Source organism: Aedes aegypti, chromosome 2 (assembly GCF_002204515.2).
Source record: "Aedes aegypti strain LVP_AGWG chromosome 2, AaegL5.0 Primary Assembly, whole genome shotgun sequence".
NCBI lineage: Eukaryota > Metazoa > Arthropoda > Insecta > Diptera > Culicidae > Aedes > Aedes aegypti.
This window is the reverse complement of record NC_035108.1, coordinates 203,825,753-203,853,465: the sequence shown is the minus strand read 5'-3', so window position 1 is coordinate 203,853,465 and position 27,713 is coordinate 203,825,753. Positions and strand designations below refer to the sequence as shown.

At 35.1% G+C, this 27,713-nt stretch overlaps 2 protein-coding genes across 10 annotated transcripts in view; both read left to right on the top strand.

The window, feature by feature from the left end:
* Nucleotides 1-5,018, top strand: part of LOC5575931 (aldehyde dehydrogenase, dimeric NADP-preferring) — a 105,727-nt gene extending 100,709 nt beyond the window's left edge. For 5 of the 9 annotated variants that reach the window (XM_021843742.1, XM_021843738.1, XM_021843739.1 and 2 more), the window contains one exon: nucleotides 4,464-5,018. In XM_021843742.1, the coding sequence (XP_021699434.1) occupies nucleotides 4,464-4,515 (52 nt within the window). In that variant the 3' untranslated portion in view covers nucleotides 4,516-5,018. The remainder of the gene's footprint in view (nucleotides 1-4,463) is intronic. The other 4 variants (XM_001655873.3, XM_021843747.1, XM_021843746.1 and 1 more) reach the window with 1 other exon arrangement.
* A 1,166-nt stretch (nucleotides 5,019-6,184) lies between these two features.
* Nucleotides 6,185-26,700, top strand: LOC5575933 (aldehyde dehydrogenase, dimeric NADP-preferring). Its single transcript, XM_001655875.2, has 10 exons — nucleotides 6,185-6,321; nucleotides 24,357-24,391; nucleotides 24,489-24,547; nucleotides 24,700-25,102; nucleotides 25,168-25,562; nucleotides 25,628-25,825; nucleotides 25,904-26,019; nucleotides 26,077-26,212; nucleotides 26,271-26,421; nucleotides 26,605-26,700. Exons 2-10 carry the CDS (start codon nucleotides 24,377-24,379, stop codon nucleotides 26,614-26,616), a joined length of 1,485 nt encoding a protein of 494 aa, XP_001655925.2. The 5' UTR covers nucleotides 6,185-6,321; nucleotides 24,357-24,376; the 3' UTR covers nucleotides 26,617-26,700.
* Nucleotides 26,701-27,713: the final 1,013 nt, after the last annotated feature.

Here is a 27,713-nt window from a genome sequence, read left to right as displayed (position 1 = left end):
GGATATTACCGTTAAGGTGAAACATCTCAGAATCCAAAGATGGCCGGCACAATGGCCGACTTGTGCCCCTACTCACGATTTCAAAGGCACAAAACTGGAGAAATAGTTAGCAAACGTTTCTGATCTTCTTATTTTAAGCTTTATGCTAGTGCACAAAGCCAAAATAAAAAGTGCACGGTTGTTGGATGCTTTCTTTGCGAGATTTGTGCCTTTGAAGTTTTAGTGCAATCATAGAAGTTGATTCAAAACTGTTTCACCTTAAACGAACAAGGCAGAGCCCCACATATGTACAGTGCTATGCTATGCTACGCTCTACTTGGTCGATTTTCCTCAAAAAAAACTTCAAGCTTGTTTAGCACCCTTAGAGTTGACGGACTTCGCTTAAATTTTAACAGCAGCTTCTGAGGGCCTCAATTCATAGACTTGGGGGATTAACTTCCCAAGTAACAATTTCAATGCTTTCTAGTCTTAGATGTTATTTATTGAGGCTAGGTTTTATTATAGATGCATTCAATCCTATGATTTTATGAAGCATTGAAAAGAGCTAAACGGTCTACTGCCGGTCAGTGGGAGGTGGATTGTACAAACACACAAACACACATTGAAAAGAGCTAAACGGTCTTTTCAGTAAAAACCACATTAGATGCTTTGTAGATACCTACAAGTGTTTATGTTAAAACTTATTTGCCGGTCAGAATTGTTGATAACAAATTGCATTTTGAATGAGCTGTGTAGTGTCTATTAAAACCATATACTTAAAACTCCATCTAGTTTGTCTTACACAAGCCAACGATAAAACCCGTAAGACTCCACTAAGCCATGTTAAAGACTTCGTAGAACTCAACTTTCCGCTGCATGTTATTGGAATGCGGTCGGCTTGTGATTACCAATTTCATTATGTCGATAATGATAACAAAGTAGATAATTATGAGTGAATCAGGACTAAAAAAAAAATAAACTGCAAATATCCTTCTCGTAGAATTATCTGACTACCGTGTGCAGCATTTTTTCCGTGATTGCTCAAACTTCCTGTTCTAGTGGGATAAGTATGCTGCAAACAACAGCTGAGTTACATGGAAAAAACTTTAATTTTTCCGGCACTTCAATCACTTACCGTTTCTGCATTTGTTCATCGATCAACCACGGGCTTAAACCTAACAATGAAATATTCCAGTAGACACATAATAAGACACACAACGGAACGCATTGAGTTAATTAAATTGCATCCCCGGCTTGCACTTCCGATCTGTTTACCTTTTTGACAGTACTGGCTTTCCTGAGTTTATTAAGTTTAAGCCAATGCTCCCAAAAAACCAATAAGTTATATTGCAGAACAAATAATATGATTTAAGAATATTTTAGCCAGTGAAGGGCTTTGCGTAAGGTTTGTAATATCAAAAGCACTCGTTGATGATTATATTGAACGGAATTAAAACCAATTGATCTTAAACCGCCACAAATGAGACCAGTAAGATTTAAATAGATGGAATCCATTTTTATTGTCGCCGTTTCAGGTTCATAATAACATTATGTGTCGGAAATTTCGATTGATACGACTGTGAAATCATTCTGAAAATGGAATGGAGCGGAAAATTAGATGGGCAATTATGATGTCAAAATTGTGGCGCGTTGTTGTAAATCGAAATAAATTATGTAATTTTACCAGTTAATTTTCTGCAAAGCAAAAAATGATTATTTTAATTTATTAAAATGAGCCGGCAGACGTCTTGATGGTTTCAATATTATAAAAAAGGTTATGATTTATACACAACTTATTGTCTGGTATTTGTTTGATCATAAGCTCTTAGCAATGGTTTTATTCCGTGTTTCAGCATATCGCAAGAGATTCATTACCGCTAGTTGAACTTTATAAAACTTTATAATAGCTCTTATGTATGTTTTATATTATACTACAAGGGCAGATGTATCCATACGATGCAAAACTAAGAAGTTTAGAAACGGTTTTAACCCGTATAGGCCTGAGTGAAAGCAAAAATTCTAAAACCCCAATCGCTCAGCGAATTCTTAATGAATTTAAATGATTTTTTGTCAGTATACTGGAACACATATATAGTTTCTAGAAGTGGACAGAAGAACGCGGAAATATTCATGTGGCCGGAGTTATTCCGGTGGGTCACTGGGGTCGGGTGAAAAGGGTACTGTGCGTTTTTGCCCCTGGAGGTAGGCAAATTTCAAGTCACTGATAATTTCCGGAATCGGCTATAACGTGGTGACGGAATTTTAAGAAAATTGTATCAGTGTAAACTTTTTGTGAAAGGATTAAGTTGAATAACTATGAATTTTGCATTTGATTGATCCTACAAATGACCATTTTTGGGTCCAGGGACGCCTCAAACTTACGATAAAGTGGCCAACTTGTATTTGATCATCTGTGCCAAGTTTATGGGAGCGCATTTTAGTGCACAAATATGTTTGATTTCCACTTTTCAAGAATTGAAACGGTTTAGTATCCAACAAATCTATAGCCAGTTCTTCCGGACATTACGTCCGAATGGCCACATCCGGTACCGTCAAACGGGGTAACTTGCAACACTTTTCAACTTCAAATCTATTTGGATGAAAATTTTAAGGACTTAGATGAACCAAATATAATCTTGTATCCTAATCGCTACGTAAAGAATGCCATGTGGTATTTATTTTATTAAAATTTGTTTTCCTGGGATCAGGAGAGGCTGAAAATATGCTTTTTTCATGCTACCTCTGATGTGGGGTAACATGCAACACACAATACAGACTGAAGTTTACTATCAAAAATGTTATCAACACCGTTTTTTAAATCATTAAATTATTAACTGCAGTAAAAACATGACAATAAACAGAAACTAGGTATCATCATTTTTGAAAAATCATTATTTTTGATTGAACTATGAGTATTGACCATATACGATTAAAAAATCGATTGATTTTGTACTTTATTTGATCCACAAGTGGAAATTTTTAGCAAATCACAAGTCTTGACGGCTAGTAGAAAGCCATTTAAAAGTTTTAGTGCTAATTTTTATTCAACTGCAATGGTTTGGAGGTTTTGCTTCACATAAGATATTTTTCATTCATGTTTTAATCAAAGCAACGTATCATATATTGATCGCATGTCTTGAAATGGCCTCTGAAATGGTCATTGAAAATAGCTATATTTATATTTCAGGCAAAAAGTACATAATGACAGATCTGCAAGTTACATTTGAAACATATTTTTAAAATTAATCATAGTTTTCACGAATAAAAAATAATAAATTTCAATAATAATGCGATTAATGTTACTTTTTTCTACCAAACGTGTAATAAGTTGATTGAGGTTTAACAATTTTAATGTAATTCTACAAATAAATGGTCAATCTTGCTTTTTCATGTGTTTTTGATGACAAGCGGCAGAAAACATCTTGCCATCGAGATTAAAATTGTTGTTGCAAGTTACCCCACAAGGGTAGTCAAAAACGTTTTCAATTATTTTCAGTGTATAATCGTGAAATTAACAAAACTTTTTTATAGTGCTTCTGCACACTATTAAATACTGTAGCGAAAAGCAAATACCTAGAATAATATTTATAACCCGTTTGTATGGTACTAGGAACGATTTTCCGCCTTGTTTTTATACGATCAAACGTGTGATATAATTTTCTCCTCCAGCAAACCAACCAAAGTAGAAATAATACCAAAATCCTCACCAAAACCTCTCTTTTTATACCTAAGGTCATTGACCGGTGTAACAAATTAGGAAAATTTAACTTAATGCTTTAGAAAACGTCAATTCAGTTACATGTCGTTGTGTTGCAAGTTTCACCCCTGTTGCAAGTTACCCCGTTTGACGGTATATTTTAAACGGTGCAAAACTCTTCATTTATATGTTGAATATCAGATCTTAATGATTTATGCAAATTAAAATGATTGTCATTGCAAATAAATAAAGATAACTTGTCATGTCCCAAAAAATAGTTCTTTTTTACCCGACTTGACCCAGTGACTCACCGGAATAACTCCGGCCACAGGAATATTTCCAAGTTCCTCTGGCCACTTCTAGAAACTGGATATGTGAGCCAGTAAACTGACAAAAAATCATTTAAATCCGTTAAGAATTCGCTGAGCGGACAGGGCTTTAGTATTTCTGCTTTCACTCAGGCCTATACGGGTTAAGATATAGTCTTAACAACCTCCTGTAGTGTGGGCCTATTCGGGTTTAACGGAGTTTTATCGAAGGTTTATTAAAGCTGCTAAGACTAACTAGTTCTAAAATGAGTTTTAACGATATGGTGGTAGCAACAGCTTGTAGTAAGTGAAAAAACTTAAAATGCAACGTGGGTTAAGATCTGTTCATTATAAGCCATCCCTTTCATGAGTGATTACACAATTTTAAAAACTTGTCGCATATTCCAAACACCCTACCCCTTTTGTGCATGACTGTTAAGAGTAATTTCTTGCTTTAATAACCATACGTTTTGTTTCAGGACGACGAGTAGACCAGTTTACGCACGTTTCGTCGCTCAAGGAACAGTGTAAACTGTCGAACCCACAAAGAGACTGCAAAACCATAAACTATGCTTTAGAACGTTCCGGGTGTTTGTGTACAGTTATTTGATAGATAATGTTTCATTCTCATGAAATGTTTGTGATAGATCCCTCTTGATACTGCTATTTCATACGAATGGGTATAGGTTTCAATGGTACATTCTAAAGTAGATTCAATTTCAATGACTTAAGCACATACTCAAACATTTTAAAGTTCACAAGCGGGATTAATACAGGTTAAGTTTTATTTTATGTTTTCGTTAGTCAATTAGTAGGAAACACGCTGCTTCATCATGACTGTTACAAATTGGCGCTAGTTCTGAGTCTCTAGATTTAAAAATCAACAATTATGCCAAAAATAGTAATGGTCATCATTTGGATTCAAAGAAGGGAAATTTCAATGTTATTTGTTATGCGATTTATTAATGGTAATTTTTATATTCAGATCTAGTAACTTGAAGGAATCAATAAACATATGTATCTTTTAGAAAAAAAAAAACATAACCCTTGCCTTTTAGTTTGAAAGAAACACCTTGTCGATAACAACAGATTATGATTGTGCATCTCCGATACAGAACGTAAGCAATGCGATTATCATCAAATACAGTTAGGTATCGATATGTGCTCGTTAGAATAGAACAGTCATCGCCTGTAATTTGTGCCTAGAGTGAAGTGGGGCAAAAGATCGATCTTAGTTGATTCGTAAATATTTTCAGGAAAACTATAACAGTAAGTAGAGAAGTTATCGACCGTGATTGTTTGATATAATTTGTAATGGCTATATCGGACACGCGACTCAAAAGTATAGGGAGTCAGTAGTAGATTTTTGCAAATGATGAAATGAATAGTTGGATAGGCGTTGCAAGGGAGCGACAAGATTGAAATTTAATTAGGTACTGAAAATTTAGCAGCCATCGGGGAAACAGTAAGCATCGAAGCATTTCGTGAGCTTTTATAGATGGATTTTATCATGCACTATTATCCCCAGATCAAATCAGAGGTGTAGCAGAAGATGATAAACAGACTCTCATGATGTGTCGCGGATCATGATTTTTTAAAGAGAGCAATAGGTGAGAGTATTCTCATTTTTCTCAGAATTCAACCCCTGTAAAATACTAATACGCCTCAAAGCATCATTACGATAGCAGTAGCTACTCCCTAGCGTAGAAAAATAAAAAAATACAGTGAAACCTCCATGACTCGTTATCGACTCATGGAACCATACTAAAAGCTAAATTTCTTGGTTACTATGATGGTCCCCCAAACAGCTTTCCAAGGTATTTGTTTCCATGACTCGATATTTCCATGAGTCGATGGTCCCTTCAGATATCGACTCATGGATGTTTGACTGTATATTGTTTTAATTAGTTGGAGACAACAGAAGCTAAATCTAAAATTACAAATTTCACGTCCAAAAACAACAAATAGGTATAACTTTTTGGAACCTGAATCGATTTCTTTTATTTTTGGAGTGTTTTATCTTCATCAAGAAAACAATATTTTGCCCCACCTTACTTTATGCATAGTAAGTGTACGTTGCTCAATCGCAGACCAACACGAATGTTTTCTGTCTTAATCCCTATCAGCCGGTCAATATTCTTATCACACGCTGACAAACATTTTATACAGCCGAATATTTACTGCTGCCATTCTGATGCGATTAAGTGCTATCACTCTAATCGAAGCAACGCTCAGTATTGTTTTGGAAGCCGCTGTGAATGCATAATAAGTGAAGCCGAAAGGTTTTGTTGTTTTAGTAATACTTCAATTAATCGACTGCTTACAAATAGTACATCGGTAAGTATGATCACAATGAATAACATCACATTATAACTGTTAAGGTTTTACGAAATAATAATATTGAGCTCGTATTTGTTAACCTAAAATTCAAAGATATACGTTGAAATATTAATGCAATTAATGCGTAAGACATCAAATGTCTAAGCATAATTTCAGATTAGTTAAAGGAAAAGAAATATCTGTGTATATAGACTGAAAACATCAAAACTTTGTTATTTACATACATTGAGAATTTTCAAAAACCTCAGCTATAATTTATTTACGAAGAGCTTTAGTAGGCCTTCCATATAATTTTTTTTTTGAGTAGTATGTGGAAAGAGTATTATTTATAAATTATTCTTCAGAAGTATGGCACATTGTTCACATTATAAGTGAGGTGAGTGGTACGCAATTGTGAATAAAAGTGCTGGATTACGTAGGATCGATCTGGTGTTTTCATCGTACTTATTTAGCATGAGATCCGCAATTATGGGGAGTCCAGTTAGCGATGCTATGTATAATATTGAAATACCTTTTTTTCATGAGCACTAACGATCCTAAAGAAAAATTTTCTCTTATCATTCATTTTGTAGAACGTAAGCGATGAGATAAGGTTTCTTGCGATTAACAGGGCTGATTTGTGAGCACGCTTAGAAGATGAACTGCAAAACGATATCAGTGATGGACTCTGAACCATGCTTTTATTGATGTGCTTTGGTTTTGTTGCCTACCAAGACAAAACATACTCTTTAAAAGCATAGCGTATGAGACATCTCATAGTTAATGGCTAAACGTTCCAAGTGTCAGGATTATTATTTAACCCTCTAATACCCAAATTTTTATTTTCGGTCTAAATATCATTTTTCGTTATCTAAAATCGATCTAAACACGTTTTGGGCAATGATTTATTTTTATTCGCAAATTTGTGAATTTTGGTTTTTGATTTTTATAATTTTTATTTTTGAACATCCCTATCATTTTTAATTTTTTCTTGAGGCCTCTTCTGGTTACTGATTTTTGACAATAATAAAAATTTAAATTTTCAAGGTATTTTTTAAAATATTAAATTTTTAATTTTTTTCTGTAATATTTTTTATTTTCAGTGTAATTAACGGAAAAATAAATTTAAAATTATTTCAATACCACCAAGCTCTTCTTCTGTGATAGGTTGGTCGTAGAAAAATATAAAAGGTTCGATTATTTATATTACACGATAAATGAACCCCAGGCATTTGTAGGTTATATAGGAAAACAATTTTTCAAACAATTCTCAAAAATAGAAAAAAGTTTCAAAAGTCATTAAAAACTTTTCTTATATGCATGTTATGAGTCAAGGTTCAAGCCACAAATAAAAACATTTTGATTTCTGAGCTACGAAAAAATACACAAAATTCCAAAGTGTACCCCGTCTGAAGGCGGGGTTGGGTATTAGAGGGTTAAGGTCTGTATGAAATCAACAGTGCAGTACAAAGAAATACTAAGGCAAGAAGCTCGATCAAATTTGGAAAGGCGACTGTTGTTTATTCTGAACTCTCATTATTATTTTCCATCATCGAACAAATCAATCCTGAGATCATTGCTTTTGAAGCCTAAACATTATTTTAAAAAATCTGTATCATCATCATCGTTATGTCTGTCAAGATATGTACCAGCATTACCAGCAAACAGTTATGTTACCTTCACTAACATTACATTCAACTTTTCCTAACTCGATATTGAAGGGTTCATCGAGTTAGGGAGGTATCGAAACGGTGCTCCCCTGACCGTTATTATCACCAGTCGTTTTCTATAGTGGTTATCACGCCCAATGGTATGGATGCCCTAGTGTAGATGTAGTTGTGAACCTAAGAGGAAAACAATATGCACTCTGTCTCGAAAAACACCCAGAATCCGGGTGTAGATTTTTCAAATTGGGTAATATTTCCATAAGCATTTTGATGAGTCTGGAAATCGTGTGTAAGTTTCTTTGAGGAAAACAAAAACAAACTGTGTACAACGAGCGTATGCTAGTCTACGTGTGTTCAAATGTCACTAAGCTCTATAGCTGAGATGCATTTCTGGGTAAAATTAAAAAAAAAAAAACGTAGGGCCCGTTTCAAACTTACGCTCTTTTGCTTGTATAATGCTACTAATCCAAAGGAAATCTGAGACATTCAACCGGATTTTCATTGGTCCCGATTATCAGAATAAATATACTATCAAAATTTGGTTCAAAGTTGGTTTGTTTAAGTAGATGAATAACCTAAATTAGTACTATACCATTTAATTCCACTAGAGTTTGTATCCTTTGATAGTTTGTTTAGTTATTTGTAACCTCTTGATGGAGTTTTGAATGAGAAAATAGACGAAATTTAGAGTTACGCCCTTTTTGAGGTATAACCATTAAAAACACTAATTTTAAATAGAATAATTAGGCATTCTAATACCGTTGTGCATGTTCAAATGTTTTTAATGACACATTGCACTTACATGCTACAAAAGAATTTCACTATCAACTGATTTTTCATAGGCTCAAGTGCTTTAAGCCATTACGGAGCTAACTTCATCATGCAACCAAATAAGTTCTTGTAACACAATATTCTGGCTAGGTAGGTTAACCCATGCACTCACGATTTAGATTATTTTACATGCTACTGATTGCAACCTGTTGGATATCGAAGCGAAGTATACGTCAATGACTACTTTACAAGTTTAGTTTTTGGTTATGGGTAGCAGTACATGGAATAAAATAAAATTAACGACATAGAAAGCAGCGATACAAAATGGAAGACAGTAATGCAAAGTTAAGAACATCCGTTATTATTTTGTTTAATGGAATTGAAAATCGTAGCACCTACAAGGCTAAATTTTAAATGTTTGTCTTTGATTTACTTTGAATCAAACAAAAAAAGTTTACATATAATTCTTCAGTGTATGTTGGATTCAAATCATATTATGGTAGTTAGACCAGCAGGTAATCAATTCTGAGGCCCGATCAATTGACGATTTTCTGGTAATCACAACTGGAATTCACATAGGAAAAATGAACAACTATTTTCATCATATTCAATATATCTTTTTAAAAATATACCCCTTAACTTTGAATTCCGTTACCCTGAATACCTGAAGACCATCAGAGTTCCTAGAATAGCATTACTTCAAATTCCATTACCACGGGACAATGTCATTCAAGGTAATAGCATATTCGGGACAATAGCATTCAGTGGTATGGTATGTTCAGTGTGATGACACCCGGGTTAATGAAATTCGGGGTTTAGGTTCAAAATCTTTACAAGAGAGTTTTTATACATCAGGAAGATGTGAAACATGAAGCTCTGCAAGTGACATGATTTTAAAATCAATGAAACCAAATAATGACGCATGTTCCATACTTCTTTTAAGCGTATTTCACGTACTGTGACTTTCTCTTCGAGATTTAGCTGGAGAATGAGTCAATTGATTTATACAATTCTTTCACTATTGTATTTATCTAAGGCTCTTATGTGTTTGTGTGATTGAAAAGCACGGGAAACCCAAAGGAAAAAATGTAGATTTGCAAAATGCAAAATCTAAATGTAGTAATGTATGCTAGACAGTAGTCTAGAGTTCTATAGTTTGGCCAATAGTTCATAACTCATCACAAAAAAATGGCTCCGTAATGCCTCACAGCGCTTGAGCCTTTGAAAAATTAATCAATTGTGAAAGACTTTGGTGCAATGTTTCATTGAAATTATTTGAACATGCTTATCGGTATTAGAGTGTCTAATTAATATATTTTAAATTAGTGTTTCAATGGTTACACCTTAAAAAGGGCGTAACTCAAACTTTCATTAACTTTCTCATTCAAAACTCTACCAAGAGGTTACAAATAACTAAAGAAACCAACTTTGAACCAAATTTGTATGGTATATTTCTTCTGATAATCACGGCCATTGAAAATCCGTTTGAATATCTCAGATTTCCTTTGGACAAGTAGACTTATACAATCAAAAAGGCGTAACTTCAAAACGGGCCCTACGCCTATTTGAAATTTTGCCCAGACATGCAGGTTAGCTATAGAAAACGACTGGTGAGCACAGATTTGATGGAGATTTTTTCTGATAATAACGGTCAGGGGAGCATCGTGACCGAATTATAGAACACAAAACCAATGTATATGTGATTTAAGGGACCAAATTTCACTATGGTTTACTATCTCGATATCGAGATACGAAATGTTGTGTAAGGGAGAGTTAGCTGTATTAAGAAAAACATACCTAATGAAATCTTTGGGCCCTATTTAACAACTTAGGTCGATCAAAATGGCTCGCCTGGAGTCACTGTCGACCAAAAAATTATCTCGACAGAAAGTGGTCACTCGACTTTTTCGACAGTTGTCACTCTGTGAAAGGATTACTATGGAAGTCGACGGGGGATATCTGAAACATGCATGCTTGCTTTGATCGACAGTGACTACAGACGACTCACATTAATCTGCTCGATTTACAAAGTAGACACTAGAATCCAGAAACATTACAAGTGAATTGAATTCACCTACTCATAAAAGAACAAAAAAATTAATAAACTTACACACATAAAATAAATTGCAGTATCCTGTGAAATAAATCACCGAAATTGAACTCTAAGCAACAAAATTACAGATTTTCCTGTGAAATCTACTATTTTACCGACAAAATCCGTCAAATTAACTATTTTACCGGAGAAAATCCGTGAAATCTATTATTTTACCGGAAAAAATTCGTGAAACAAACAATTTTACTGTAACCCTGTGAAATACTAACGAACAGTTCGGTAACAGCATTATTTTCACCGAACTTCTGTGAAATCGTGTTACAGTCGCTCTGGCAGGCATGAGCTTCCATTTGTTGTAGTTTTTGCACACCATTAACAAGCAGTGTATGCTGGCTTAGTGGTAGCAAGCCCACTTCCTGATCGGTAGGTCGGGAGTTCAATTCCCGGTCTGAGCCATTTTCTTATTTTTCTTTATGATCTCGTTCAAAGATTTTACAGATTGTTCGGTGATTTTTCACCGAAGCTTCAGCTGTTGAGATTACGGTGAAATTTCACCGTAATCCGTATTTTTTTAAGATTTAATGCACTTATTGTGGCTATAGAAAATTGCAATAATTTTTGTCTAAAATTATTGATAATTTTATTCTACAATCGCTCCAATGCTTGAACATTGGATATTTTATGTAATTCATTGGCTCCGTAATCCGGGGTAACATTGATCATTTTTCTAAATTTTTCCTAAAAATTGCATTCGCAAATGCAAATGTTACAAAATTTATATTTTTAAACAAGTACTGACATCCAAACAGTAACAGTACTGACATCCAGCCACACATGACAACGGATGCGATAGTTGAAATGCAATCGATCGGCAATGAAATTTTGAGTGAAGTTAAAGTTTTAATCGATACTGTTAACTCACCACAAACCAACATTGGCACTGTTCGATTCGTGGAAGATGAGTCACCCCCTAGCCTTTTAGATGAGTTGGCTGATCAAGGAATCGAAACTGTTAATTTGGACCCGGGCCGAGATTCGAATGGCACTGCAGGTTGGCGTTTGCTAGGAACAAAAAAGGTTTGGCGCTCTGATTGGACAGAATATGACAATCGGCAGCAGCGTCGTGCATCACTGCAAAAAACTTAGGATAAGGCCCAAAAACGGAAGAAAGCGAATAAACACAGAGGCCATAACAACAGTACCAATTGAAAAACAAACTCCATTTTCTCAAAAACTCCCTCCAAGCACACCAGAAGTAAAAATGAACGCGAAAATATGAAAAACAATACCTCACAAAAATGTGAAAAAAACGTGTTTTCGATCAACTTGACGCAGTCTTCAGACGTAGACCCTGACGATCCAATCGTGGCTGATGAACAACCAGTTGGTAAAATTTTAAATAATGACAATGTATCTAATAATAGATCTGAACTTTCAAATAGTGTTTTGCAAAGGGATGTGTTATGTTTTAATCGCATGAAGAGTGCATCTAAAATGAACGAAATTTATAAAAGAATTGTAACTTCATCCTTCTCAGTTGTTTTGGGCACTGAAACTAGTTGGAATGAAAAAAATAAAAGTGAAGAAGTTTTTGGTAATAGTTTTAATGCATTCAGAGATGACCGAGATCTGGTCCTTACCCAAAGAATATCTGGTGGTGGAGTTCTCATCGCAATATCTACGAAATTCAATTCAGAATTAATTATTTCATCAAAACATAAAGAATTTGAACATGTGTGGGTGAAAGCACACATTGCCGGAGAAACACATATATTTGCTTCTGTGTATTTTCCGCCAGACCAAGCTTGCAAATCATCATATGAAATTTTCTTTCAAACTGCTGAAGAAATTGTATCCCAGCTATCTCCAGAATTCAAAGTGCATATCTATGGCGACTTTAATCAGCGTAATGCTGATTTTATTCGTGATTCCGAAAACGAAAGCATTCTGCTTCCGGTTGTCGGTGAAAACGAATCATTACAATTTATTTTTGAAAAAGCTGCATTTTTAGGTTTAAATCAAAAACCGACAAAACTGTTATTTGGACTTCTTATTCTCAAACATTATGGAAGATTTCTGTGTGAATGAATCTCTTTCTCCAATGACATTGGATGATAGAGCAGCAGATAATCCAGATGGCATGTGCAATCTTTTTGCTACTTTTATCCAAGAGACTTTTACTAACTTTTCGGATAAAGATCGTGACTTTGAATATTTTTCTTGTTTTTCTGATTTTACAAGCGATATCGGTGTTAGTCAAATAATGGTACAGGATATTTTAACAGGACTGAAGAATTTAGATTCCACCAAAGGATCGGGGCCAGATGGAATCCCTCCTATTTTACTGAAAAACTTAGCTAATGAATTTACAGCACCATTATTTTGGCTATTCAACAAGTCACTTGAAATGAGCAGATTTCCAAAAGAATGGAAAAGATCGTATCTCATACCCATTTACAAGTCTGGTAGAAAATCTGATGTTCGAAATTATCGGGGAATTGCTATTATTTCATCCATTCCAAAACTTTTTGAATCAATTATAAATAAAAATGTGTTCTACCAAATAAAACATAGAATAACGAATACACAACATGGTTTCTATAAAGGTCGTTCTACTACAACAATCTTTTGGAATTTGTTAATTACACTTTGAATGCAATGGATAGAGGTAACCACGTCGAAGCACTTTACACTGATTTTAGTAAGGCATTTGACAGACTAAGCATTCCTATGTTGATTTTCAAGCTCAATAAAATGGGAATTGCAATGAGACTGCTCAACTGGATTGAATCTTATTTAACAGATCGCCAACAAATAGTTAGATTTGAGGGAAAAATGTCTAAACCTGATCACGTTACATCAGGAGTTCCCCAAGGTTAGCATTTAGGTCCATTGTTATTTATATTATTTGTTAACGATATTTCATATGTGCTTAAACATCTTAAAATTCGGATTTAGGCCGATGATATGAAACTTTATATGGAAATAAATATCAACAAAGATAGCGACATTTATCTGAATGAAATAAGTATATTTGATAAGGGGTCGTCCATTAATTAGGTAAGGGTTTATGGGGGGAGGGGGATTTGGGATTTCTTACGCGCCATACAAATTATTTTTAATTTTCATACAAAAAATCTTACTATGGGGGGAGGGGGGGTCTAAAAACCACCAAAATTGTCTTACGTAATTAATGGATCGCTCCTAAATGGTGTAGCAAAAGCTTACTTCAATTAGGGTAACCAATATATTTTGGACCCCCTGGGCCATTTTCCTGCAAATTTTCCAGTATAAATCGTAAGACCAATACAATCCGCATGCCATTTGGAAAGATAAGACCATACCGCACTTGCTTCAAGCATTTGTGTATGGAAAATGAGTTTATTTTATTTGAAATTAATTTAATTTAATCGGTACATCCATGCAACCGTTACAACACGTTACACACAGAAATTGAAGACGTCAGAAATTTTTCAAATGTAAACTTTTTTCAAATTTCTGAACTAAAAGCGTAGAATTTCTTCGGTTTTCCATTGTCAATCGATTGATTATACTATGGGCAAGCATATTATACAACCAGTGCCGTGGACTTTGTCGCCAAACGATAAAAAATGCCGGGGGTCCAAAATATATACTTTGAGGGTCCAAAATGTATTGGTGTCTCCAAAATAATGAAAAACAGTGCATCACAATTCAATTATTTTCGACGTCTTTTGGATCCTACATGACCGTATGGGCATTTTCATCTCATAGAGGAAGTTTTTCTCTATATTTTGGTATGTCCTTTGACTTGGTTACGCTGTGCAATTAAATTATTGGGACAAAAATGTAAAATAACTTCCTTAAGGTGTCCAAAATATGACCGTTACCCTAAACGTCAAAAAATATAATTCAATCTCATATAGCAGAAAACGGAATACACCACAGATGACTGTCTCTTTAGGAAATCAAATTGTTCAAAAGTGCGATAAGATTTGAGATTTAGGTGTCATATTAGATTTTAAACTTACTTTTACTGATCATTATAATAGGATTATCCATTAAGCAACCAATATGTTGAGCTTTATTAAGCGTTTTAGCTACAATGTTCGGGATCCATATAGGGGAACTTACGTATTCTCGGCAACCTAAGCCGATGTCACGCTTCTTTTGTAATTTTCTCGGACATCAGGAGCCAAATTACGTGTTTGTTTGTTTACATTCGTGCACTGCTCAGTCCTCTATCGATTCACACCGACAGACTTGTAAAAATCATTCTGGAAACGTTTTCACAACGCTGCGAACATCTCTTGTCAGTGTGACTATTGTCGGCAGCTTCATTCTCTTCGGCAACTTTCCCATAAGCGCTGCAGGCGAATCTGTTCGGCAGCCCGAAATCAGTCGCATTTTGAGATGTGTTCATTTGAATTGATGACATCTCCGGCAAAATTGTTTGTTCTGCCTCGGAAATCTCGTCAGCGGGAAGCTGACAGAGCAAAGAATCATCTAATATTTTCATTGGCGTGTTTTGATAGAAAAATACTGTGTATTTGGCGTTTGAAAATTGGTTGCCGATAATAGTCTAATGGTGCCGAAGCCGTAAGTCTCCCTACGATTAAAACCTTGTACATTGCTTATGTAAGATCAGTTCTAGAATATTGTAGTATTGTGTGGTCTCCGCATATAAAAACACATGGTGATATAATCGAATCAATACAGAAGCAATTTCTTTTATATGCCTTACGCAAATTAGGCTGGACAACGTTTCCACTGCCATCATACGAGGCTCGATGCATGCTTATCGATATTCAAACCTTAAGGTAAAGATGAATCGAAGCCAAACTTCCAATTTTCAAGAGCACGGATCTGGAGAACCAAACACCCGTTTGAGCTAAAAACCTAATGGATTGGTAATTAAAAATTTGATGTTTAGCTTCGATTTATCCTCACCTTAAATGAGCGTCGCGAAATAGCCATTGTTTCATTTGTCAATGATATTGATTCCACCAATCTTTTATCATGTTTGAATTTCTACACGCCCGCTAGACAGTTAAGAAATCGGAATTTGTTTGCATCAAATAAACATCGAACTAACTATGCAAAATTCGGTCCAATGAATCGAATGATGTCTCTTTATAATCAGCATTGCACAGAAATTAATCTGACCATGTCGCGAACAGAGCTAAGACAATATTTTTATCCCTTAAGATATAATACAACATAGAATTAAGCAAACGTGTAGTCTACTATTGATTGACGAAATAAATAAATATATAAAAAAAATCATTGATCGTGTATATAGACTGTATTTCGTTTTCTGAAAGTTCAAAGTAAGTTTAAAAAAATGTTTAAAACGATTTTATATTTAGCTGATATGGGGTAACATTGATCACCCTTGAAAACAACGTTCGGCAATATTGAAAATATGATTGCTTACTAATATCATGGTCTCTTAAGCCGGATATGAAGGCCGAATTCTTCCAAGTCATTTACTTTTTGAGTTACAGTCGCCTCTCCACATCTCGATATCGAAGGGATCATCGAGATGGGGAGAGATCGAGACAAAGAACAATTTTTTGATGAATACCGTAATTTGGGGTGTAGTTGATCAGCGGGGAGAAGTTGATCATTCCCGTACCCACATGTATAGACTGTTATAAGAGCTATGACACGATTTCAATTATCACAATTTCTGAGTTGTGGCATTACCTGATAGCTACTCTTGATTTTCATAAATTCGGTTTGGCATTCAAGTTAATTATTTCATGGAAAAACAGATTTTTTAGGAAATTTTTCATGAACTGTTGAAGGGTTCTTCTCCAAACAATCGACTTTTTCCACGGCTATACAAAGCTACAGTTTTAATAAACTGTTTCATACATTCCAGATATGTTTTGTGTACCCACACAACTTTCAATTAAAAAATTACCCGATTTATCAATAAGTTGTAAGATTTTTAAGTCTTGATTCAGATTCAGAGACCCCAAATTTAGTGAATAGCATACTTCTTTATTTTAGGAAACCTATCGCAGTAATTGATCAACTTCACCCCGGAATCAAAAACACCACTTTTTGATCTCCAAAAATTGTTTTTGTTATTACGATAATAATTCGTCAAAATTTCATTTATATAATTCGTTAAACATTCGACCAGTACATGTTTTAAAAATATTTGGATGATAATACATGCATCCCACTAGGAATTATAGCACAGAATCGCTCAAATGTGATCAACTTCCCCCCAGTTTACGGCACTAGATTGAAAAACACTCCGTTGCCAAGAAAGTAATACACAAACAGACGTTTTCGCTCCTAATTTGTTTTGATTTCCAAAACTTTGGTCTAGTAACCTTCGATATTGGTCATATCGACATATGGAGAGAAAATTGAGAACGAAAAACACACAGAAATACATCGAGATAGGGAGATATCGAGATAAGGAGGATATCGAGATATGGAGAGTGAAAATGTGTGCAAACTGAAGGGACTTATGAAATCATCGACATAGGGAGAGATATCGAGATGTAGAACATCGAGATGTGGAGAGTCGACTGTATTTCAAAATTGAAAACATCTTGAATTGTTGAATACACCTAAAGAAAAGCAATTTCCTAAGGAATTTCTACATTCTTAATAATAGTTTGTGAATTATGCTTAACTGAACATATTTATGAAAGTTTTGACAACGGAATCGTTTTCGGCGATGTTATTTTTAGTAACAATTGCATTTCTGAGGGATTCCACGGAGGCATGCAAGTCGATTCTGATCGACCATTTCAAAAATATCTGAAACTTTGCACAGTTTTTCAGTTCCATCTAAATCGTCATTTTCCGATATCAAATCTTCAAGTTGAGTCACGACTAACTTTTCAAAAGGGTGTATGTGAAAATGGTTCAAAAATATTCAAAAAGCTGCACATCAAAAACGGTTCGTTCGATTGTTAGACAACTAAAGAAACAAAGTTAGACAACTAAATAAAGATTCCAAAACAATACACACAGTAAAAAAAATATTTTTTTTGCATTAAAAAACATCATTTTTGTCACAAAAACTCAAATATCTCAAAACCCTATCGGAATACCAACGTAATATTTTGAGGGAAAACGGTCCATTATATTAGCTATCTACCATAAAAATTTGGTGATGGTAAGCCAATAAACAAAAAAGTTATGACATTTCAAATATTTCACAAATTTGACACTTAGTGATTTTTTTTTTTTTTTCATTGTTAATTTTTTTTAGGACCGCAGTTTGTTGCTGAATTTTTTGTTAAGGGTACCACATGAGGTTAACAAGTTGTTTTCATGATATTTTATTTAATTATTCATAACTATTATAGCATCTATTAGAAAGTTAGACGCGATCCAGTGTTGTGATCTAAAGTCTTGATAGTGTCATATTTTTTATTGTACGTAACTGAAGAAAAATTCTCTCAATAGTGTTGAAACCTTTTGATAAAAGAAACCTATAAGAAATCTAATATTGAAGACAAAAGCTACAAAACAAGTTTTCTATACAGGTATACGACTAGTTTACCTGCAAAAAGTTTACCTCGTAGAGAACAAGGCGGGTCTATACCCAGGTGATCTAGTATACGTAAAGCAGGTCGGTTTTCTCGGCGCTGGTTTTCTCCACAAAGTTAAAATCTGATTACACCTGGGTATAGACCCGCCTTGGTAGAGAATAGACTTTGTTAATCATATTTGGGAGAAAGCGAGTAACTTCAACAACATCAAAAACATGATAGGTACATACCATGAACGTACTCACGAAAAAGCTAAAAATATACTACCACTATGGTTATAAAAGATTTAATTGTAAAATTTTTCTTCAGTCAAGCAAACGACACCAAACTAGTCAGTAAAAACTTAAAAGTGATTTTGTTTATTAAAATCTAACGAGCAACATGAGTAGTCGCTTTCTCAACTGTTGCAGGCCGTTTGCAGAAAAAAAAGTGTTCGAAAGAGCTACGAAATCTCACCGAAAGCACCATAGATAAACTGAAAGCGGCTGGTTATGCTCCAATGTCTACATTGAATACAAATTTACGCATTTGTACGTCCTGCCGTTTAAACGTTGACAAACGGGCAATCTGTACATCATCGGTGGATCAGGTTTGCAGGAAGTTCGAAAACAACAACTGAGGAATTACTAGATGCACCGACAACAACTGAGGAGTTACCAGAAGTACCAAGTGCAGATAGTCTTGCCACGGTACCATCAGCGACATCTGTTTCAACAAATCAATCAGAAGATGAGTGCATCCAGAAGGTCAACATCGAACGCTTCAACGAAGGGATAGCTGGAATAAAAGTGACTCCGATTAAATGGACGAAGATGGGTTACGTCAATTATCCCGAGAAAAAATACCGTGAAATCAACGAAGCTGTACGAAGAAACCACTTCAAATCAGGACCTGAGGATGTGGAAAATACAGACTACGATGAGGTAATTATGAATATGAAGGAAAGGTTCTCGAATCTAGCCACGACAAGGAAAGAAAAATTATTGATTTTGTCGATGCTGCCAAGCTCGTGGTCTATTCAAGACGCCATTGATGAGTTCAAAACCAATAGAAATACAGCAAAAGAGGCAAAACAATTCAAAAATAACTGTCTTGCAACCAAAAATGCTAGGTCGAGTACTTCATTAACATATGAGACAAAAGAAAAAATAATTCAATATTTTGAAGACGATGAAGTAAGTAGAGCTATACCTGGCCAAAAAGATTATGTATCTGTAAAAAAAGATGGAAAGCGTCAAGCAATCCAAAAACGATTAATGATGACTACTTTGAAAGAAGCGTATACACGCTTCAAGGAAATTAACGAAAATATTAAGGTAGGTTTTTCCTCATTTGCAAGCCTTCGTCCAAGGCAATGCAAGCTTCTATCCAATTCAGGAACACATAATGTTTGTGTGTGCACAACACACGAAAATATTAACCTAATCTTACATAGTTTGAAAAGAATCAATTTATCAAAGGATATTAAAATGTTAACTGGTAGTCTTATGTGTGAAAATACAACATCAAATTGCTATCTACGATCTTGTTCGGATTGTCCAGATTCTTCATCATTGGAAAATACTTTATTCGCTGAGTTTGAAGAAAATTATATTGATCAGTTATCATTTGAGCAATGGGTGACCACGGATAGGTGTGACCTAGAAACTATTGTAAACCCTGTAGATGAGTTTGTGTCATTTTTTTGCTTGAAATTAGAAAGTTCAATTCCTCACGACTTTATTAAAACAGAGCAATCCCGCTTTTTAAAAAATACGAAAAATACATTACAAGATGGTGAATTTTTAGTCATTTGTGATTTTTCTGAAAACTATAGCTTTGTATTGCAAGATGAAGTGCAGTCCCATCACTGGAACGTACAACAAGCTACAATTCATCCATTCGTTATTTATTTCAATGGAAGTACGCAAATTGAACATTTTAGTTTTATTGTAATTTCCGAAGATTTAAGACACGAATCAGTATCTGTAAATTTGTTCATTGCCAAAATGATTAACTTTTTACGCGTTGATAAGGATAAAGAAATCAGAAAGATATATTTCATGTCTGATGGAGCAGCATCGCAGTATAAAAACCGTAAGAATTTTTCGAGCCTATGTCAATTTAAATCAAAGTACGGAATTGATGCAGAATGGCATTTCTTTGCTACGTCACATGGCAAAGGTCCTTGTGATGCTATTGGAGGAACCATAAAGCGCATGGCCACAAGAGCAAGTTTAGCCAAAGAACGTGAGCATCCAATTAAAACTGCAAAAGAACTATTTGATTGGGCGAATCGCAGAAAAGAATTTAACAAAATTATCATTTTGTTTTACTACTACTGAAGAGTACGAATTAACGGCATCAGAGCTCAGTGAGCAATATAATAACGCGAAAACGATCCAAGGAACCAAAAAATTTCACTGTTTCATTCCATTGTCAGAAAATAAAATTAAAGCAAAACTATACTCGAACTGTACTGATAATGATGCAAAAGTGTTCGATATTGTAAAAAAATTGAATAACAATAAATAAATAAATAAGTATTAATAAAATGTTTTCATGATCTCATAACGCATACCCAAATCCAAAACTTTTAAAGTTTATATATAACATTTAGAAACTCATCGATCATACTCTAAAAAAAAATATCCTGGTAAAAAAAAAATATTTTCGTGTAATCTGTTAATTCATTTTAATTTATACATATATACATATACATATAATATTTATACATATACATAATATTTATACATATAATATACATAATACTAATGAATACATGAAAACGACTTGTTTATTTCACGCAAGGCCCTTAACAATAAAATCAGCAACAAACTGCGGTTCCCGTAATAATTTACACCGAAAAAAAATTTTTTTTTCTACTAAATGTGAAAATTGTGACATGTTTGAAATGTCATAACTTTTTTGTTATGGCAACAAGTGAATACAGCACCGCTCAAACGTCAAATTAGTGAACTCGTGCATTGGTCCATTGGTACACTGTTCCTTTAGTTGCGGTGTATTTTTAATTTGTGTTCCTATAGTTGCGGTATCCGTGGTTTTCTTATGGGATCCTCCACTATAGGAACACTTTACCGCAACTATTGGTACAAGTAAGACAAGTTTTAGCAATTTTAGTGATATTTCATCAGTTTTAAAGCAATTTGAACGCTCTTTTTAACTATTCCGTGTATCAACAAACCAATACGTCGATTGGCAGTGCCGGTTCTGTGGCTAGTGTAATAAAATCTGTGAAAATACCACTACCGCAACTATAGGCACACCCACAACTAAGGAAACACTTACCCTATCTTGATAAAACCTCGCCAACAATATTTCGCCAATTCACTCGGTTCAGAAGCGCTCTCCATCCTCGACTGTGACTCACGCTCTCCAGCTCCTGGTGCAGCTGGTCAATCCACCTAGCTAGCTACGCCCCACGCCTTGTTGTTCCGACCGGATTCGTAGCGAACACCATTTTTACAGGGTTTTTGTCCGGCATTCTTACAAATTGCCCTGCCCAGCGTATCCTTCCAGCTTTAGCTACCTTCACGATGCTGGGTTCGCCGTAGAGTTGAGCGAGCTCGTGGTTCATCCTTCGCCGCCACACGCCATTCTCCAGCGTGGCTCTTCCATAAAATTAAAAACGAACCTATGTCGACACACTGATGGTAAATGAGGCTATATGAATCGCATCACTTATCAAGGTGAATTGCAAAAGCATGGAACTAACAAAACTCCTTCCTGAGGAAAACTGCAGAGGTGATCACGGTCTTCAGTAACAATGGACGTCACACTAACATTCCCTCCCTTCCTCGACGATCGTAAGGACGTGGCCGGCGCCGTCATTGACATTACTAGGTTTGTAGTCCTCGATAATGTACATTGAAGATGATATGCTACTTACAAGCTACATCTGCTGGTTCCCTGTACAATTTCTACAATTCTGGTCAATCATTGAGTAGCAACTACGAATATTACGGTAACCAATGCTCATGCTCTTGAAGGTTTCAAATAAGGAGCTTTTGCCCAGACAACCAAAATGTGCGTATAACGGAATCACCTGGAGGCTCTATATGTGCAAAATTTTACATATAAGATGTTGCGAAACGGCCTTCTACGTACAAAAGTGGAGGCGATATGCGTGCATATATTATGTGATGAATAATAACATATAATGCGAGTGTATAAATATTCTACCGAACTAACCTGCAATATTATGCGACTTAACTTATGATAACAAATGATAATTTGACAGTTGCTACGGATTGATCCGACTTACTTTGTACGTGTGTACGGGACGAAACAAAATGTACAAATGAACTCAGAAAAGAAGTGTTTTATGCGAGGAAACTCATCTATCTGACGAGTTTATCCACGGTGTTTAGCGAGTTTGATGTAATTAGTATGAATAAACGAGTTGTAACGTGAACTTTCATGCGATTTCTGGTTGTCTGGGTGGTTTATGTGAGAATGATATTAGTTGGAAGCATTAGGAGGAATCTTCCATTTTTGCAAGTATAAAGAAAAAATATCAAACTCTTTTGCAATCTACTACAGATGACACACAGGCTTCGTCCTATGGCGGAGAGTCCTGTGTCATGAGCAAACAAAGATTTTAAACATCCCTGAGGAAACTCAGGTAAGTCAGATGTGAAAATATTGTATAACATTGGACCCAAAATGCTGCCTTGATGCCCAGTTTTCAAAGGAAATCTTTCAGATCTAGAGTTTTGATAATCAACCTGAAGTGTACGATTTGACAGATAACTTTGGATTATTCTAACAATGCATGTTGGAAAATTAAAGTTCTTTAATTTTACAATCAAGCCTTCGTGCCTAACACTGTCGAATGCTTTTTCTATGTCTAGAACAGCAAGACCAGTAGAATGGCCTACAGACTTGTTGGAACGAATCAAATTTGTTACACGTAAGAGTTGATGAATGATCGAATGTCCATGCCGGAATCCGAACTGTTCATTGGCAAAAATTGAATTTTCATTAATGTGGACCATCATTCTGTTCAAAATGACCTTTTCAAAAAGTTTACTGATGGAGGAAAGCAGTTTATTGTGATTGGACGATAGTTGGAAGCTTCTGCAGGGTTTTTGTCCGGTTTAAAAAATTGTACAACCTTAGCATATTTCCATTTGCCAGGAAAATATGCCAACTGAAAACATTTGTTAAATATTTCAATCGAGAAACTACTTCTTGATGAGGATGTTGAAAATTCTATCATCGCCAGGAGCTTTCATATTTTTGATTTTTTTTAATAATAGCACTCATTTCTTCCAAATCAGTATTCCAGGAATTTTCAAACCCGTTCTCTTGATTGAGAATGCTTCATAAGTCCTGAGTAACTTGATTTTCTATTAGACTAGAGTCCTTAATTAAAATTATGTGCACTTTCAAACTGCATGGCAAGCTTTTGAGCTTTTTCGCAATCAGTTAGTTATAATTTGGTTTTCCTCTTTCAACGTCGGAATTGGCTACTACTAATCTACACCTGATACCTACATCAGCTTTTTCAAAATTTTTGATAATTTCCAAAAGGGCTTAGAGCCGTTCAATTAAGAAAATTTATTTTCAAAATTTTTGTTCCCTAATTGAGAAAAAGTTAAAGCACATCGTGTATAATGACGGATTCGATTTTGATATTGCAATGTTCCTTGCTTCAAATGCTTTACAAAGAAATAGATTACTATCATTGTATGTTTCATATGTATTCCAGTCGGTTAGAAAATAATTGAAATTGGAGCTGATATTTAGGATGGAGAATCGCTTCACGGGATATTTGAATTGTTCATGTCTCTGACAGAGACTCTCTGTAACAGAATCAAAATCAGCGTGAGTAACCAGTTGACTATTACGTTAACTGATAGAGATCTATGAAGTACTGATTTTATTTTTCGAAATTAATTCGACAATTTTTGGAATCCTAAGTATAACATAACGAAAAGCTGTAGAATAGTAATAAATTAGCCTCCGGATTACGATACGCTAAATCTTTCAATTCGAATAGTAAAATTAATTAAGAACAAAAATTTTAATATTTCCATGTTTTTTATATTACAGATATTCTATCTTCGCCAAACATGACTATAGCAGACGTGAGTAGTTCATTTATTTGTATATTTACAAACAGTAAACGAAGCGTTTTAAATATTCTTATGTATGATTTTTTTTTTTCAATTTTCGTAATTTCAGGCTGTTCAACAACTTCACACAGCCTTCGCTGGTGGAAAGACTAGAAATGTAGATTTTAGGTATGTTCGAATGTTGGAAATACAGACAAACAGACGTCACACACTTATCTCTGTACGTTGACCACTGTTAATTTGTAACAATGTTACATCTGTTTGTTTGTGGTTCTAACATGAGAAATTATACAAATTTATGTTTTACTTTCAATTTTAAGAGAGAAACAGTTAAAAAATTTACTTCGGATGTACGAAGAGAACCATGGAAAAATGGCTCAAGCTCTGGCGAAGGATCTCCGGAAACACAAACAGGAAGCATATTTGATGGAAATCGACTACATGATCAATGATCTACGCAGCATTCTGTTCAACCTTCGCGACTGGGCTGAGCCAGAGAAACCAAAGAAGACTTTTGTCAATATGATGGACGAAGTTAAGATCTACAATGACCCATACGGTGTTGTACTGGTCATCGGTGCGTGGAACTACCCCTTGCAAGTGACGTTAGTTCCAGTTGCTGCTGCTATGGCTGCAGGCAATTGTGTTCTGATCAAACCAAGTGAAGTTGCTCCAGCTACATCGAAGTTTATTGCTGAGACTGTTCCAAAATATTTGGACCAGGTAATATGTTCTATATTATTGAAATCTTCGAATTTGTTTTCAATTTAGAGCTTGCTCCACTTCAGGAATGTTACCGTGTAATTGAAGGGGGAGTAAAAGAAACTTCGGAGATTCTAAAACAAAAGTTTGACCACGTGTTCTACACTGGGTCTGGTCGCGTAGGTAAGATTGTTCATCAGGCATGCTCCGCAAACTTGACGCCATGTACTCTTGAGCTTGGAGGCAAAAGTCCCTGCTACGTGGATAGTTCGGCAGATATTCCTATTGCTACGAGACGTATTCTATGGGGTAAATTTGTCAATGCGGGCCAAACTTGCATTGCACCGGATTATGTTCTCTGTACGAAGGAAGTGCAAGATAAATTCTTGCAAGAAGCTCGATCAGTTCTCAAGGAATGGTATGGCGACGATCCCAAAAATAGTCCTGATTTGAGCCGCATTATCAATGAGCAACATTTTAAGTGAGTCTGAATCATTTTCCGCTTGTTACGATAATTATACCTAAATTAAAATTCAAAACTCTCAGGCGTTTGAATGCAATGCTACAAGGAGCCAAAGTAGCAATTGGCGGCCAGACGGATGCCAAAGACAAATACATCGCGCCAACTATCGTTATTGATGCGAAAGACAAAGATGCTGTAATGCAAGATGAGATATTTGGACCAATTTTACCTATCGTAAATGTACACAACGCATATGACGCCATCCAATTCATCAATTCAGGGTAGATATATACATAAATTGCAGAAAATTAGAGCCAGCTTAGTATTCATATCGCTCATTCATTTTATTTGTTTTTCAGAGACAAACCTTTGGCAATGTATATATTCAGCAATAACCAAACGGACAGGGAGTTAATCGTTAACAACACGTCATGTGGTGGAATCTGCGTAAACGATACCATGGGCCATTTTGCAGGTAGAATGAGTATTCATTAGAAATTTCAATAGATTTCTAACATATTTTCTTCATTAGTTGAATCACTGCCTTTCGGAGGTGTTGGCCCTAGCGGAATGGGATCCTATCATGGAAAATTTGGTTTTGACACGTTTACGCACAAAAAGGCTTGTCTTGTGAAAAATTTCAGCGTAGTGGGTGAGAAGTTGGCCTCGTAAGTAATGCTAGCTTAGAATTTATGATGCAAAGTTGCATTTTAATTTTTATTTCAGGTCACGGTACCCTCCATACTCTGATAAAAAGCTGTCCTTCTTGACAACGTTGCTCAAAAAAAGGCAAGGTATCTCGCTAAAGTACTTGCCATATGCTTTAGTGTTCGGACTAGGTGTAGCTTCGGCAATGATCGTTAGAACTATTTCAGAGGTATGAGAATTTACAACTACTAGCTAAATCTAAAAAATATTACATTATATGTAGATGAAAAAAATCGAATTTAGTACTATATTTAGTATATTTAAGTATAGTACTAAATTCGGTTTTTTCATCTACTTATAGGTATTCTAATAAACAGCTCGAAGATTTATTATTACATTATATGTTTTTCAGAAACACGACTGAAAGATTGACTGTACGGATTATTTCAAATATTTGTGTGGAGCTAAGCTAACTGTGAACCAATATAATTAGTAATACTCAACCAAACATTTTGTATCTTTTTGAACGATGACATCAATGAATTAATTTATGTATTTTGTTAACATCTAAACAGATAGCACTGAATCAATAATTTCACGCTACAATGCTAAGTTCGTGGTCACATTTCTCCATCCTCGGTTCTTCCCCTCGCTCGCTGTGCACTTGATCCGTCGCATACCGTACTCCTTCTCACCTGAAAAGATGATCCTAAGCACCCGGCAATAGAAAACCCCAAAATCTAGCAGATCTTCACGTTTCATGCCGGTAGGAGGAGTACCGCTCTTATGAGCGTTTTGCATGGTCCATAATTATGATCTGATGAGTTTCATGTATTCGCATCCTTCTGGAAGATATTGACGTATCAGGAATGGAAGTATGCGGAGTATGCGTAGTAGAATAAGTATGTGTGCAGAAGTCTGTCTGATTTTATTTAATGAAGAGCGTGAGATCTTCAGTAACTGAAGGTGTTGATACTACTATTCAGTAATTTTGTCGTTATCTTTTTTTTTGTAATAATGGGACAATACTAACTGGATCGTTAATGGCACAATACCTTCTGCTGAGTCATGCATTCCACCCTGTGCAAAGTTTTCAGTTACATGGAAATATTGTAAACCGTTGAAATGTGTACCTGCACACCAAATTTCCTATCCATGTTTCAGCAATTTCGTTTGCTGAAATCATTTCAGCAATGCATAGTTTTGCTGGTAACCAGTACTTTTCGGTTTATTTACTGATATTCGGCAATATGATTTGCTGAATACTTGTCAAAGTTTTCAGTTTTGCTGATTTACAGTATTTCATTTGACAGATTTGAATGTTTGCCGTAAATCAGTAAAGATTATTACTGATTTTACATCAGTAATCTTTTTTTGTTGTAAACCAGCAAACAGATCGATCTGTCAAACGCACAACTGAAGATTTTCTATCACTCCTTTTGTTCGAACTGTTTTGAAATTTATTTACTTCATTATTTATTTGAATTTGTTTGTGGTAAATATCTAAATTCTAGGTGATAT

Coding starts and splice junctions, on each gene's coding strand:
- LOC5575933 (XM_001655875.2), top strand. Junction 25,103..25,167: donor TTCCAAAATATTTGGACCAG/GTAATATGTTCT, acceptor GCTCCACTTCAG/GAATGTTACCGTGTAATTGA. Junction 26,020..26,076: donor TACCATGGGCCATTTTGCAG/GTAGAATGAGTA, acceptor TTTCTTCATTAG/TTGAATCACTGCCTTTCGGA.